Below are 15055 nucleotides of genomic sequence, written 5' to 3'. Positions count from 1 at the left end.
TTGTGAAATAAAAAGAGAATAATTGAGCGTATAATTATTATTTTATATTTTCCATTAATATTATAAAGTAACAGAGAATTTTTTTTTTAAAGTTCAGAATATTAATGTATATCAAAAAAAATTAAAAAGATAGGCAGGTGTGCATATGAAAATCGATAATACTTTAGGGAGTTTTAGCGTAATTAATTTTACATTAAAAGCTTAATAATCTATATTGTACCTGGTATATGTAAAACCCAAACGTTTGAAGGGGTATATATGTGTGTAAATAAGAGATTTTAGAAGGGCGTAAATGCACAAAAGAAACCGATGGATTTATAAACGGCGTTTGTGACCACCAAACGGAAGATTCCAAATTATGGCAAACCTTACGGCTTGGTCAACATGTCGGATTTGGTGAACTCAAGTATTGATATTAAATTCTTCAACTCTTTTTTCTTTTTTTTTTAAATTCATTGACTTGGCAATGTGAATCACTTTGTTAAATACTTTTTGTCCTTATTTTGTCCCACAAAATAAATATATTTATCCCAATGCATGCGACTTTAAACTTTCGTCAATGCACTGTTTTCATAAGATCAACATGACCTAACTTTTAGAAAAACTATAGAGTTAGCACAGTATATAAGTAAGATATACAAAATTTGGATTCGATTTCGCTACATTTTAGATCTATCACAATATTTCGCTAATTGTTTCTTAATAATTGTGCACGTTAACGTATCGATCAAGTATATTCAACTGTTCCAATCGATCACGACTTTGATAAAATCTTATAGATTTCTTATATTTTCCTTTAGATACAATCAAAGCCATCGGATGCACACGTGGGATCTCGACAACCTCACAGTATTTGTGTTGTCTACTGTGCAAATAGTAGATCTTTTGGTGCACAGAAGCAGCAACGAGCTTTTCCTCCTTTCCTTGCAGAGTTGCTGGAAAAAGGCTATATATGCATCATGATTGACAGGCATTTTCCTTTGAAAAAGATCCCTCCACTAAATAATAAATGGTTCATCCTCCAGATGTCAACTTGACTAGGATAAGTGTGAAGAATTGTTTTCCATCCTCTCTTCTCTCTTGTAGCCATTGTCTGTAGATCAAATCATGTGGGAAGGAGAAAAGTACTCACAGAATCATTCGTATTTTTCTTAGATGCATTATCTTATTTCAATTTCGTAGACAAACTATATTATATTCATTAATACCTAACGTAACGTTATAATTTAGATATATATATATATATTGTTAAATGGCTAAATTCTTTCTGAAACATTACTCAAATTAAGTTTAACATGGATTAAATTAATACCCTTCGCTGCATATAACTTGACCCTGTCTCACTTCGTAATTATTGTGACCGAGATAAAATAGTTTGATGTCGAATGTGGGACCCAAATCTCACCAATAATGGAGGCTTTGAGGGCCCACCATTCTAGGTGTGGGTAAGAAAAAAAAAAGTCCGATAGTGAAGGATTAATCCGCATGATTTATTTTTACCTTAGTATATGTAACATAAATATTTTTTTAAGTCTATTCTAGTTTGGATTTAGTGTATGATAACTTAGGGAGTCTCATTTCAAAGTCAAGTAGTGTCTCATGCCTTTCAATCTCCATCTATCACCTGGCTCTTATATTAACAAAAGATTAAGTGTTACTTTCTATAGATAACACTATGTATTTAAGTGATTTTATACGTAGTTTCTATAATTTTTATATGACACTCTAATATACTATTTCTATACAAGGAGATATTAAACGGGCACTATCATCTACTTTCTTTTTTCTCCTCTAGATTCCCAATTATCCATCTTGTTGATATAAAATACAAACTATATCGACATCAATCTATTTGAGCTCAATAATGTGATGCAAGTAAGAGGAGTACTTAATTATACTTTGGTGGAATACTTTTAAGTACTTGTCAGGATTCAGATCTAGATCACTTGTAGATTAGCTATTATTGTTCAAAATAATGTCCAAAATAATGTAGATAGTATGAATTTATATCTGTGAATCAATTTTTCAACGCCATCGTTGTTGCTACTATTTAATACGAGTCCACTTAATGAGGTTATCCCAAACTTGAGACGATAATATATGCATCCATTAATAATATAGATATACTATATTACTACCATTAGTGCTATTATTCTATGGAGTCTGGTTATCCCAAACTTGACCTGATAATGTATGCATCCATTAATAATACAATGATACCATTATTGCTATTATTTTATGGAGTCTGGAGAATATTGAATAATTAGAAGTACTTATCGAGGAAATAGTTTCTTAATGCAACTAGAGGCGACTGTCACATTTAGAAATGGTGGTATCTTGGATTACCACGGCTGCCAACAAAATACATCATTATAGAATTCTACGTATTAGACATTCTATTGTTTCTAATTGCAATCACCTTGATTAGGGAATTCTAAATAATTATAAAAGATTTAATAATTAATCTTTCGATTCCCTTTTTTTTTCAAAAAAAATCGAAACAGTTTTATGCGCAATAATTCTAATATGATTATAAGTAAATTTATTATCTAGTACTTCTTTAAAACTTATTCTACAGTAATTAGACAAATGGAAGAAAGAATGCAACCATTTCTTTTTTCAATCATCACTGGATTCAAGGATAATATGTAGAGAGTTAGATACAAAGACCAAGATCTCCCTATAGATTAATTATAAAGTGACATTGCACTGGGATTACTAACCACCTTCTTTTCTCTATGCCAATTCTAAGTGCAAAGAGATCAAAATTTTTGAAACCTAGACGAGAAAACTTACCAGGATGAACAAGAAAGTGAGAACAAATAGTACATTAGCTTATCATCAGAAAAACAATAATTAAAAAAGAAACTTGTTAAGAGTTCGTATCTAATGAGTACATTAGCCAACAATTCAAAATCCTGATTTATGCGGATGTTGCATTTCATTGTATGCACTTGCACACAAGCACAAAAGAACTATGAATAAACACAATCAGAACTACCCATTTGCTAGATTTCTCCTATTGTACAAAGTTAGAAAAAAAAAAAACCCACATTTTCTCCTGTCAATAAGAACTGAGAGGATTACCAGCCCTTTAGATTAACCAGAACAACTCACCTGAATAAGATTACATGATGAGCTATGAAACAGCCCCTAATTCCCTGATGAGTATCACATCTATTATGACAAAACAAAGACAAACTTTTGAGTATCTAGCACTGCCTGAAGAAGTGAAAATTGGGATGGAAAGGGGAAAGGATTCAGCAAACCACCTGACCAGGAGAAGGCAAAAGGGAAATTATTGGAATGTACATGCTGGTAGTAAACCACAACATTCTAAGATTCACTCTCCACAATTGATGAGAACCGTTGCAAGAGAATATGCACCAATTAGTCAGCACCATTGTCTCACACTAATTTCTTCCTATATGTGGTTTACTTTCTTCTGTAAATATGAAAATCCTCCCACTGCGTTCAGCCGGTTAGAGGTGGGAAATCGCCTACATCTTTGAGACGGTATGGTTGGATGGTCCTGCAAATTCATATTATGAAACTCCAAGACTATCGTAATGATCAATAAAAGTAAGAAGAATCACAAATTATTAAGACATTTAGTGCCTCTGCACACAAAGTAGATTATTGTTATATGCTAATGTGTATGATACGATAGGGCTGCTTTACTTCATAATAGAGCTACTCTGCGATCAGACAATGAGTTGAAAGCACGATCATATTTCAATTGTCTAAACTGCACATCATATTTGATATTCTTAAGATCTACGAAACACGGATAGTTCTATACTTTTATCGGCTATAATACTCGTCAGATTAATACTTTTGATATGTATCGGATAATTCCTTAAAGCATCTGAATTTCTAAAAATAAAATTAATATTGCGGATACTTCCAAGATTATCTCCTATATGCCACAACAAGTGCTTTCAGTAGAGCAGATAGTACGCATATGGCATCTTTAACTAGTATGAACTTATCAGCCAAAAAAAATTGAATCATTTGCCCTTGTCATTCCTGTGAGAAAATATTTACCTTTCCCGGTTGGAGCTCATGCCAGGTTTCTGCATAGGGTTCACAGAGCTAGGGCTATGACTACGAGGGCTCGCAGAATCCAGCCTGTTGCTAACATCTGGCAAAGTGACTACTGGAACAGGACCAAAGGAGCCAAATTCCAGTTTGTTCTCTTGTGGATATACAACACCATTGCCATGGGAAACCCCCCTCATGGCAGGCCGAGGAGACTGTGCTATCTCTGCCGGATTAGGTCTTCCACGGTTGCTTCCATTGGGAATCTGTGAATGCATTGCTGGTTCATGAATGGCTTCCTCTGCAGAGATTGTGTCCGCAGGTACTTCTGCTCGGTTATTCTTATGAGGTTTTGCCATTGGATTTGCAGGTGACTTCTTTCCTCTTCCAGGGGATAGTCTCTCCCTATATGATCTTACATTCTACAAAATACACAGAGATCACTTGAGAAGGTTAGAATCTGGTAGCAAGAGCCTGTGCCAACAGACATATGTGAGTTTATCCTCTAAAACCTACTTGTCAGAATAAAAAATAGATTAAAGTAGATAAGGCAATCAGATCTGAGAAGGAAACACTTCCGATCAAAGACTGGGTCAATGATTTAGGCACAGATCACAAATGCCGAATCAATTTGTAGTAGGACCCAGTTTGGCCAATGATACTGGAATAATCCGACACAGACAACTAACAGCAGACTTGACATCTAATCAAATAGAACCAGTAGAACCTCTACCTTATTGAACTCAATAAGCAGACCCAAGTATAATCTTTTGCATAACGTACCGTGTTTGGAAAGTATGTGCCTGTTCCCCTTGGTTTTGGAATATCTTCTGTGCTGTAAGCACCAGATAAAATTGGGTGGTTTACCAAGTAACAGCCAGGCGAAAAAGGTGGTCCAGGGATCACTCCATTTGAACCTGGATATGTGTACATATTCGGCCGATGAAGGCCATTCCATGAGTGTTTGTTCCGGTACTGGGCATGGGTTGGTCGTTGAAATGGAAGCAAAATTGGGCCCACGATGTAATCTTGGCACCCTTGAGCATATAAAAGATTCCTAAAATGGATTTCATAGTCTCCTGTAAGATCTGATAAATTGGTGACTTTGGGACTTCCATTTCCATTTATCTCTTTTCTTGCTGTTGAACAGTCTGCGCGATGTGGATCTTCTGATGGAGAAGCATTCCAACTTAATGTTGTTGGCCCATCACAGGAGCCTGCAGTGGAAGTGATACCGCTGTTCCAAGACCATGGTTTAGGACTTCCTGATGACTCAGTTTCATAGCTATGCTCGTCATCAAATGGTATAATACTGCTGGAGTACACCTTGGTTGTTGTGCCACTATTTGATGGATTGATATGATTTGCTACTTCATTCTTAGCACCATTCTCTGGAAGGAAAAAAAGATGGGGAGCATAGTAAGCTTTTCCATTTGGTGAACAGCCTGTTTCACTAGTCGACGGTGAAGCAGTAGAAGTTTCTTCATCAGTTTTTGAGTGAGGGCCTCTGCTGGTGGCAAGATCACTGTCATCAACAGTCAACCGTTTACCTGATAATGCAATCCCTTCGATCATACCATTAGATTCTGATTGGGTCGACGGACGCCAACTTGCATTCATATGTTCACTAGAGGAATCTCCTTCAAATTTCTCTGGGATTCCACAATCTTTCTGTGAAGTCGAAATGCTGATATCATTGAACTGCTCAGACAAAACTCCAGAGGAATAATTGGTCGGTGAAGCTATATTCAACTTGTCTTTCTTGCCTGCTTCAAAATTCAAATCTGATGAAATAAGACTGATGTAGTTTTGATCGACTGCTGTACTGTCTAAGCCACCAGGTTGAGTATCTTGCACGTCTGGTCTTTCTCCACTTCCATGTCTCTCCAATGTGTTTCTAAAGAACATACTGACTTCATCCCCAATACTTTCAGCAGGTAGTAGAAGTATCTGCCCAAGCTTTCGGGCGCCAAATATGAAGGCACTACGTATACGGAAAAAGTTACCTGTAAGTGATATAAGTCAGAACATGGAAAGTAACTTCCAGAAGATGAAGTGATGGAATGAGGACTGCAACACAGGTGTCTCATCAAGTTGATGAACAACTAGTATTCAACCCAACTATAACATATCAGAACTTTAAACTCACCCAACTATAGATAGTTGAGCACTTGCCACTCTAGACCAACCCAAAAAGGAATAAAGGGTTGGATTGAGTACACGCCAGGTCAACTATGTACGTCAGCTTAAACATCATCAATTTACGTGCCAGGCAGCAAAGGCTGCCACTTGGCACAATACTGCAGCATCGACACAGCCTAGCATAACCATGCAGGCCAAACCATACCCATGTACCTTGGTGTCGGCATGGTACTGTCCCAAAATTTGAACATACCATTAACAATCTGGCAGCAAGGGACCATGTCGATGGCACTCAAAGCATATATATAAATACAAATTCCTATGATATGCATAGCAAGTCCAATTGTGTTCAAGCTGGATCAATCATGTGGAAATTGCAGATTGTGGTCAGGTTTGAATTTTGTTTCAATGAACATAACACAAAATGAGATCATATTGAACTACTCAATACCATTCAAAATTTCAAACATAATTTAGAATTTCAACCCAAACCCTACCAGAATTCAGGTTTGATTAGTCCGTGATGGGTTGAAACCAAACCATTTATCACAAATGGTACTAGGGTCCTGCTCACAACCTGAAAAGCTAAAGGAAATATACTGACCTTTACTGACACTGCGCCCAAGATTGTTGTTTTGTTTCAGTGGATCAACTATGTTTAGATGCTTTTGAGGGAATATCCGGGAGTGGTGCTCAAATCCCCTTAGGGGAACAGAGAACCTATCCACACATCTTCTTAGAAACTCGTTTGAGAGAAGCAAATCATTTCCCGGAGTTTCTGGTGGCTCAGCTGTGAAGCAAGAAAAAGGTCACCAACTTTCCAATTCTAGTTCGTGCAACTATATGTAAGCCCACTTACCCACTAGTTCAGGTAAAGAAGAAAGAGCAACCGGACCATATAAACTGACACAGTAATTTTCCCAGTCAAATTTGCTGTAATAGTCCAGGAATCTATAAAGAACCTACAAAAGGCAGTTGTTGTTTTAACATTTATGAATGTGAACCAAATAACCATTTTTTCACAGTAAAGAAATTTGAGGTTCAAAAGTAGTGATTCTAACATCCCTCAGAACACTCACCACCAAAGGACCATCCAAAGATTTATGGAAGATGTGGAAGATGTACAGTACTAAAGTTTCCAACGCATATGTAGAAATTAAACCATGATGAGCACCAAGAATACGGCTTTCATAATAACACCAAGCTTTTATCAACATTATGCTGCGCTTGAAGAGATGGTCCTTTCCAATGAGTTGATCAACCTGAAGGCAGCAATAGAATGTAACCTGTTTCGCAAGGGCCTCAAAAAAGGAAACATAAACCAAAAGTGCTTTGTGCTTTTGTCATAGTATCTTAAAAGGTGATCGTGTGTTTTGAGGAAAAACAGACAATAGTCAATATAGGAAGAGGAAATTTTTGTCAAATTACCTGTTCGAGAAAGCAAAGAGTACAGAGTCCGCCAATCTGATTAAAAGAGATATCTACAACAATATTTTGAACAAGGCATTTGACAAGTTTAACCTGCCATGAGAATCTATCAGGAAAGAGCACAGCATGTCCAGATATTATGAGCATAACTACAAGAAAGTAAGAAAAGAGATAAGAAGTACTTTGTCCAAATCGCCATGATTTACTGAAATGACAATGAAAACTAATTCAAAGATCAATGAGAAGAAATAAAGCATTAATATTGTCATATTGAAGACGATAATGTACAATTAGCATGAAGATATATAGATGATTGGATAGGACATAACTATTTCTGCTTCTTTCCAATTGTACATATGTGCCTATGGATGGTTATATAAATTGATTATAGTTTTTCAATATGTTGTTTGCTTGATAACATAGATGGAACAGAATCTAAGTTGGTTAGTGAACATAATGTCATATCCAAGGAGTGTTTTGAATTTTACTAGAATGCCATTTAGATAGTACATCTTCCATCTTCTTCGAGGGCAGCACAATTCGTGAAAGATACACAAAAAAATAACCGGATGAGCACCAAAAGCTCGAAGTGCTTCAGGTCCATCTAATGAGTGAAAGCCAGGTCAATCAGCTACCACCAACTCAAGCATAATGTTACCAGGAAAATGATGCTTAGCTAGAGTGCAGATCAAACAAGGTTAACCAAGACAAGAATAAATTTTACAAGTATTTTGACAACCTCTTATTAACCAAAATAAAGGGAAATCCAGGAGAATGAGAACCTCAGCATGAATGTACTGCACATCTTTCACTTCAAACTCAGAATCTTTGTTGTGTTCTTCTAATTCGAGAACAGCATGTACATCATTTGCCAAAGAATCTTCAGAATTTTGGATACCAAATGCGGTCAGGTCAATATCTCCATCAGGAAGATAGGTCTTCAATGGAACTGATCCAAATGGAAATACCTGCAGAAAATTTTGTGGAAAAATAAAGATTGACATTTTTATAAAGTACAAGAGAAGGATGGAGTATCACATACATTGATTACATTCAGACTATGAGCTAAGACCAAGATGGAAAGTAGCAGAGTTGAATTTGTTTAACCAAAACTCTTCCGCATATTGCATAAATATTCATCACAGAATAACTAGTAGAATTGCAGACCCCAAGCAGTAGGTTTAGCACAAAAAAAAATGCATGAATGGAGTTCAACAAACAGTTGCATTCGAACTATTAATGTCAGGTCAAAGAGCAAAAATGGTGCCAGGTCATGAAATGTATCTGTCAACTATCCACAGAACTGCAACCAAGTTATCAAGGGAAATATCAAGCCAATGGTATATCTGTCTTTCTTAGTGTGTCTTAAGTATATAGTTAGAATATAAGAATAGAAGTATTATTGTAATTATTGTTCTGATAGCCAGGTATTAGAAGTAACTTCCTCACAAAAGTGATAATTATCTAACTATCTCAACTTTGCCTGCAATAACAATGAACAGGACCTACATAAGGAGAGCTGGGAGCAGTCATTCAAGATGAAAAAATCATTTATACAAAAAGTTAAGAAGAAATCTGTTAAATTGGTAGCATTGGGAAAGGATCAATTTTTTTGTGATAAGATTAAAGCTTTAAAAGCATTGCTGCTCTTTAAGCTACACAAGATAACCATTTGCACAAACAACAACATTACGCAGTGAGATGCATATTTGTATGATTTAGAAAGAAGAACAAAAGAAAATAAAACATAAGAAGTAGACAATTATGTTTGCAAAAATAAAACAATTACGTACCTTGCATGAAAAGCTCAGATAATAAGATGGATACTCAATGCAAATAAATCAGATGGCAAGATGGAAGGCAAACAAGCAACCCTTTGACTAATAAAGGATGAAAAAAGAATATGAGACAGTTCTTCAAGACGGCAAACTCAACATAACAAATGTGCTTACTATTAGAGGTTGTTTGGTTGCTAGAAATTGAGGGAAGAAAATAGTCACTTTCAGAAACTTCTTTACTTTTGATATCTGGTAGTAGAAAATAAATTTAAAAAGTGACTTTTTAACCTACCAAAAACAGCTTCACTTCTTCAAATTGACTTCCTTATTTAAAAGAAGAGAGTCACTTCATTGAAGTTAATCACTTGAAATCCAACTTCTAGCTACTAAACACACTTAATCTCACAGACTAGACATGAGTCAACATGTGAATCATGATGCAACATAGTCACCACATCATGCTGAACTAACTAATTTATGGAGATAGTAAAAGCAAATTACATTTCAACCAAAGGGCAAGAAACACCAACAGATACGACAGAGATTCCTCCACACTTGGACAAAAATCACATAATTTTTTCAGAAGTCAGCAAAGAAAATGTCATGCAGGAACCTTCTATATTCAGAGTCAGGATGAATTGCATGGCAATTGAGAACTAAGATGATGATGTAAAAAGATCGACAAGCAAGGATGCATGAAAGAACCACAGAAAGATCCACCTAGCAAGCAAAAGGACATGCAAAAATAATCTTAACGAGCAATATAAAACAAACAACACGGTTAGATCACAACACCCAACAGACAAAGCCCATTTGTTAGCTAGAATGGGAACCATACAAAACTAAGCTGATTTCACAAAGAAAAAAAATATATTATTTTGACACAAGAAGATGAACTAAAAGAATCACCTCGCTGCCAAGATACCCCCTGATCAGCCGCTGAACATACTCTATCACGGTCCTCCTGCTCCGCTCGGAGGCAACTGTGGGTTGAATATGTTGTATTAGCTCTCTGGTAGCTTGCTCCGCCAACCGCCAGGCATCGATCTTTATATCCAACGGCTCCGGATTCGGCCGAGGCGATTGCGATAGCGGTGGACTGGAATCTCCCAAATTACCATTAACGTGCAAAGGCCAGGCTTGGAGGTCGCCCATCCTATTGAATTCGACTCCGGCAAGGTGAAAGGGGGACTTTTTAACCGACCCAAGACTCAAAACCGCAAAAGAAGCATCTCGCTACCAAATAATCGACGATTTAGAGCCAAGATCTCATTTTTCCTGATCCAAAATGATCGGCTCGGCGGCGCGGCGCCAAATTGCGATCTGGTCGGCGGAAGAACGTAAGACAGCGGCAAAGGAGGGACTTTTCTTCGTACGAAATTGGGGCTTGGGCTTGATAGCAGAGGTTTCAGGTCCTGTGATGCGATTAGAAGATTTCTAGGGATTGGTCTCTCGTCTTCTTTAAAAACCCCCAAAAGAGAAGCGAGAAAACCCAACGGTTCCTCTTTCGTCTCGGGGAATTTGGGGGAGATGCAGAGAAAAGGGGAAAGGAAAAGGGTTTGTCTTTTGTTCTATTTTATTACAAACCAAAAAAAAAAAAAAAAAATTGATAAACGGACCGTTCTAACCTAACCACATCAGATTGGACTCGACAATTAATTTCAGATTTGCCCGTTTCTTTATTACAAGCTAGCAGATTGGACTCAATCATTATTTTAATTTTAGATTGTGATACCTAATGAAACATTAAGTACAATAAATACAATAATTAGATCTTAAGCTTTGTGCATACCATAAAACATAGATAAAGAGTTGTATATAGAGGGAATGGACCAATTAGAGCATTTAAGTGGATCTAAACAATATCTTTTTCCTCATTAGGGCAGATTAGTGCTTGATATACGTCTAAGTGCTTGGTCTCCAACTTAATTAAAGAATATCTATATAAATACAACTGCTCTCTATACTCATAGGGTTTACTTCAGCTCAGGGGGTGTCTAATTTTGCTTTCTTTATACTAAGAATGAGAACGGTAGTTGGGATGTGGAAGATTTGTCTCATGGAGGTTTAGATAAAACTTATTCTACCACCACGTTTTGTAAGCCTGCATGAACCAGTCAAATTGGACTTGGGATAGTTGTAGGCCTGATGACAAAGAGGTCTTTTGAGGTTGAATTAAATACAACGCTTAAGAGGGGAGGAGATAACGTATGACTCGAACTATTCAGCAATTTCGAAGGAATTGATCATCTTAGAAACGTTCAATTCTCTCTAATATATCTTGAGCAAAGTAGAACTTTTTAGTTTAATAGTTCAATTCTCTCTAATATTCTTGAGTTTAATAGTTCAATTCATAACTAGAAAGAGTATCATTACTCCAATAAATTCGATTATACATTCAACTTCTCAGCATTCGATCAACAAATTACAGCTGACAACTACTTCGGAGGCCAAACAATGAAACAATTCTTTCGTTGAAACTGGAAAAGCTACAGTAAAACCTATTTTACCTAATCTGATAGATTTTTCAATCAAGCACAAGTTTAAATCAGCATAATTCTCAACTGCGTGACAATATGGTTTCAAAGCTTGCAATATCAGAAACTGTATAGTATCTTGTTCAAAATCAGGAACATTGAAAGTAAAAGAGATACATATGTCTTTGAATAAGCATCACAGAATTCAAAACAAAAAAGACTCCCAAAGAAATAGATTAAGAGCTCTTATTAGAGTTCCCTAGCCAGAGTTCGATTGAAAGGCAAAAAGTTTTAGATAAGCTAAAGGATGGAAACATCAAGGGCGAGCTGCAGGAGCTCCTCCAGCTGGACGAGGGGCCTGCCCAGGCCTCGGCACATCATCCTGCATCACAAACAAAAGATTCTTCCTTTACAACAGCATAATCATATATTATAATGATTAAAATGGTTTGCACCCTAATATGGGGAAAAATAAATTATTATACTTATAATCATATATAATCTTGTTAAAATGCAAGTATCAAAACTAAAGGAATCTTGGGCACAATTAATACAAAATAAGAAACTAAACTTCAAGGAGATGTCTGGAACTTAATATCTCTTCATAATCTAACAGAATATGTAAGCCAATACTTAATACAATCTGCATAAGATAAATCCCCAGCTTCATAAAATAGGTGTACACAATTTGGAGAACTTCTTTTCTTGTCTGGGATTGTCCCATCTTTAATGATCAGCTAAAAGTGGAGTTTTATTAGCTCACAGAGTCACAAAGTGAAGCAGATGATGGTCACCCATCAAGGACTGGTTCATCCCAGAGGTACCATATGCTAGCCAATGGGGCAAACATACAGTCCCAGTAATAAAAGATCATAAGCCAATAAACCATAAATCAAAGCCTACAATTCTAAATTAGGTTAGAAATCCTTTTAGTTCAGTGCCGCTTTCCAAACAGAACACAACTGCAATCTCAGCCAATGTGCAGAGATCAAGTTGGACTCAAGGCTAACATATTTCAAACCAAGTGGGTTTACAAGAAACCAGAAAAAAAGATAAATTAATAAACTAATACATTATAAGCCTACAATGACCCCTCCACACTTCTGCAGTGTGACATTTGAAGAATTAACTCGATGAGGAAAACAAAAATAAGTATAAATTCACCTCCAGCTAAAAGAAGATATTCGCAATAAGTGGAAAATACAAAAAAAAACTATCATGAATAAATGGAAGCAACAAAATTTATGTGCCAGCAGGGAATGAACAACTACAACAGCAGCATTCATCAAATTTATAGTCCTACAATGCACAACGCATAAATTTACGCTTTTGTTGACACATCCATTATAAAGGTAATTCCCAATGAATGCAACGCCTTGCAAAAGCAACAGACCAAAAATAATGTTAGTAATAGGTTCATGACACCACAAGGAAGCATAACTTTATAGTGCAAAACCTATCAACACCCATTATTTCCCTAAATATAGTGACTCAAATCATAATCTCTAATATATGCTCTTGGAAGATGCCCTAGACACAACATCATGGTAGAAAGTGTGCACACCAAAAGAACTATTTTTCTTGAATAATCTGAATTCACGGATGCAATAAACAAGAAAAAAGGAAAAATAAACTTCACGTCGTACTACATTCTCAAACAGTCAATTATTTCATCAATTAAATTACTTTATGAAGAGACCGTCAATTTTAATTAAGAAAATTTCAGAATAAAAGAGAAATAAAATCCCAGGCAGATTAATGGCCCACTAATGAGTTCCAATATAGATATCAGCAATAATAAACTAATTATTTAAAAGGAACAAAAAGATAACAGCCAACAAATACAAGTGCAAAGACTATACCCGGCGTCTGAAACGCTGAGGTGGCTCGCGATTCCTCCTTGCCACCCGAGATCGCACTCTTACAACGTGAGAGTGGATAGCACAAGAGACACAGTATTGCATCTTAGCATAAAGCTTCGGAAGAGTGTACCCTACGAAAAAGTATTTCAATTTTTGTTCCCAATAAGATCAAAAGCAAACAAATTCACAACAGAAACCTTACAAATCACTAAAGATCGAGAAAGAAAAACTCGTACCATCACAAACACACGCCTCCTGCACATCCCTGACCGCAGCTTGCTCCACGATATTCCTCACAAGAAACCTCTTAATGGCCTTATCCTTCACTCGATATAGAGAACCGAATATCAAACCGCAGGTTGCGAGTATGGAAAAAGAGGTAAAGGAACTACCTTAGGGCAGCATTTTCCGCAGTTGGAGCAGCGGATAAAATTGACGTGGCCACGGCCGTGCTTGTTTCGGCCGCCATTCCTGCGCTTGAAGGTCTGCAGAGAAGAAGGAAAGATATCAAATCGTCGATCCAACAAGAAATTATAAGAGATCTAGTGTTATCTAGTGTTAGGGATTGGGCACCATGATCGTAGATGGAGTGCTCAGAGGATGAAGGCGGCTTCTTCTCCTCGGTTAGGGTTTTGGTTAGTAATGCGACTAGATGGATGATTATTTATAGGTCAAGATGCGATAACGAGAGCTCATCCTAGCCGACCGATGGACGACAATAAGATCGTGACGACAAGCCCGGCCCGTTAGGCCCGGCCCACTAGTTCCAGCTTTAACGGGTCGGGCTACATCTCGGATCGAGCCCAACAAATGAAATTTTCTATGACAATTTATAGATAACGCCCTATACTTTAGGTTTATTATAGTTTCACTCCTTATCTTTAGTAACTTCGAAGAATTACAATTAAAAAAAAAAAAGAACTTGATAATCTCAAGCACAGCACAATATCAAGCTATTAATCTCAGACATAGATATGAATGACTGGTGGGTCTTCTCATCATCTTGGAAAAGAGAGAGTGAGAGAGAGAAATATGTGACCTACCACAAGAAATATGTGACATTAAATGAAAGTGACTCCAGATCAAACAAAACAAGTCACAAGCATGGAAACTTTTGCTGGCATCTTTTTCTTGTTTGTTTACTCCTTTGAGATTGAAAGCATCCGTTAGCTCAGGAATTAACACACTGAGAGTGACACCACACAATTAACTGAGAGAAATAAAATAAAAGATAGCCCTACATAAGGGAATGAAGCATAGTAGGTGACTGACTACCTTAGTTTCAAAGTTTCCAACTCATATGCCTTAATTTTCTAAAATTACTACT

At 36.6% G+C, this 15055-nt stretch overlaps 2 protein-coding genes across 3 annotated transcripts; both read right to left on the bottom strand.

Annotated features, from left to right (window-relative positions):
- Positions 1 to 2858: 2858 nt before the first annotated feature.
- LOC140775558 (uncharacterized) lies at positions 2859 to 10927 on the bottom strand. 2 transcript variants are annotated; one of them, XR_012106775.1, is made up of 10 exons: positions 10299 to 10927; positions 8394 to 8579; positions 7612 to 7704; positions 7263 to 7445; positions 7043 to 7145; positions 6788 to 6973; positions 4825 to 6047; positions 4048 to 4463; positions 3273 to 3532; positions 2859 to 3177 (listed from the first exon to the last, which is right to left on the bottom strand). XR_012106775.1 is itself a non-coding variant. In XM_073118935.1 (9 exons), the coding sequence occupies exons 1-9, from the start codon at positions 10542 to 10544 to the stop codon at positions 3475 to 3477; spliced, it is 2694 nt and encodes an 897-aa protein (XP_072975036.1). In that variant the 5' UTR covers positions 10545 to 10927; the 3' UTR covers positions 2859 to 3474. The 2 variants fall into 2 exon arrangements, 1 of the variants encoding a protein (XP_072975036.1); XM_073118935.1 differs by having other exon boundaries at positions 2859 to 3532.
- A 1031-nt stretch (positions 10928 to 11958) lies between these two features.
- Positions 11959 to 14411, bottom strand: LOC140776719 (small ribosomal subunit protein eS26x). The gene is made up of 5 exons (XM_073120536.1): positions 14302 to 14411; positions 14121 to 14213; positions 13965 to 14049; positions 13729 to 13859; positions 11959 to 12248 (listed from the first exon to the last, which is right to left on the bottom strand). The coding sequence occupies exons 1-5, from the start codon at positions 14302 to 14304 to the stop codon at positions 12183 to 12185; spliced, it is 378 nt and encodes a 125-aa protein (XP_072976637.1). The 5' UTR covers positions 14305 to 14411; the 3' UTR covers positions 11959 to 12182.
- Between the last annotated feature and the right edge of the window lie 644 nt (positions 14412 to 15055).

Source organism: Typha angustifolia, chromosome 14 (genome assembly GCF_048772165.1).
Source record: "Typha angustifolia cultivar Huaian chromosome 14, ASM4877216v1, whole genome shotgun sequence".
NCBI classification, from domain to species: domain Eukaryota; kingdom Viridiplantae; phylum Streptophyta; class Magnoliopsida; order Poales; family Typhaceae; genus Typha; species Typha angustifolia.
This window is presented reverse-complemented; position numbering and strand designations above follow the sequence as displayed.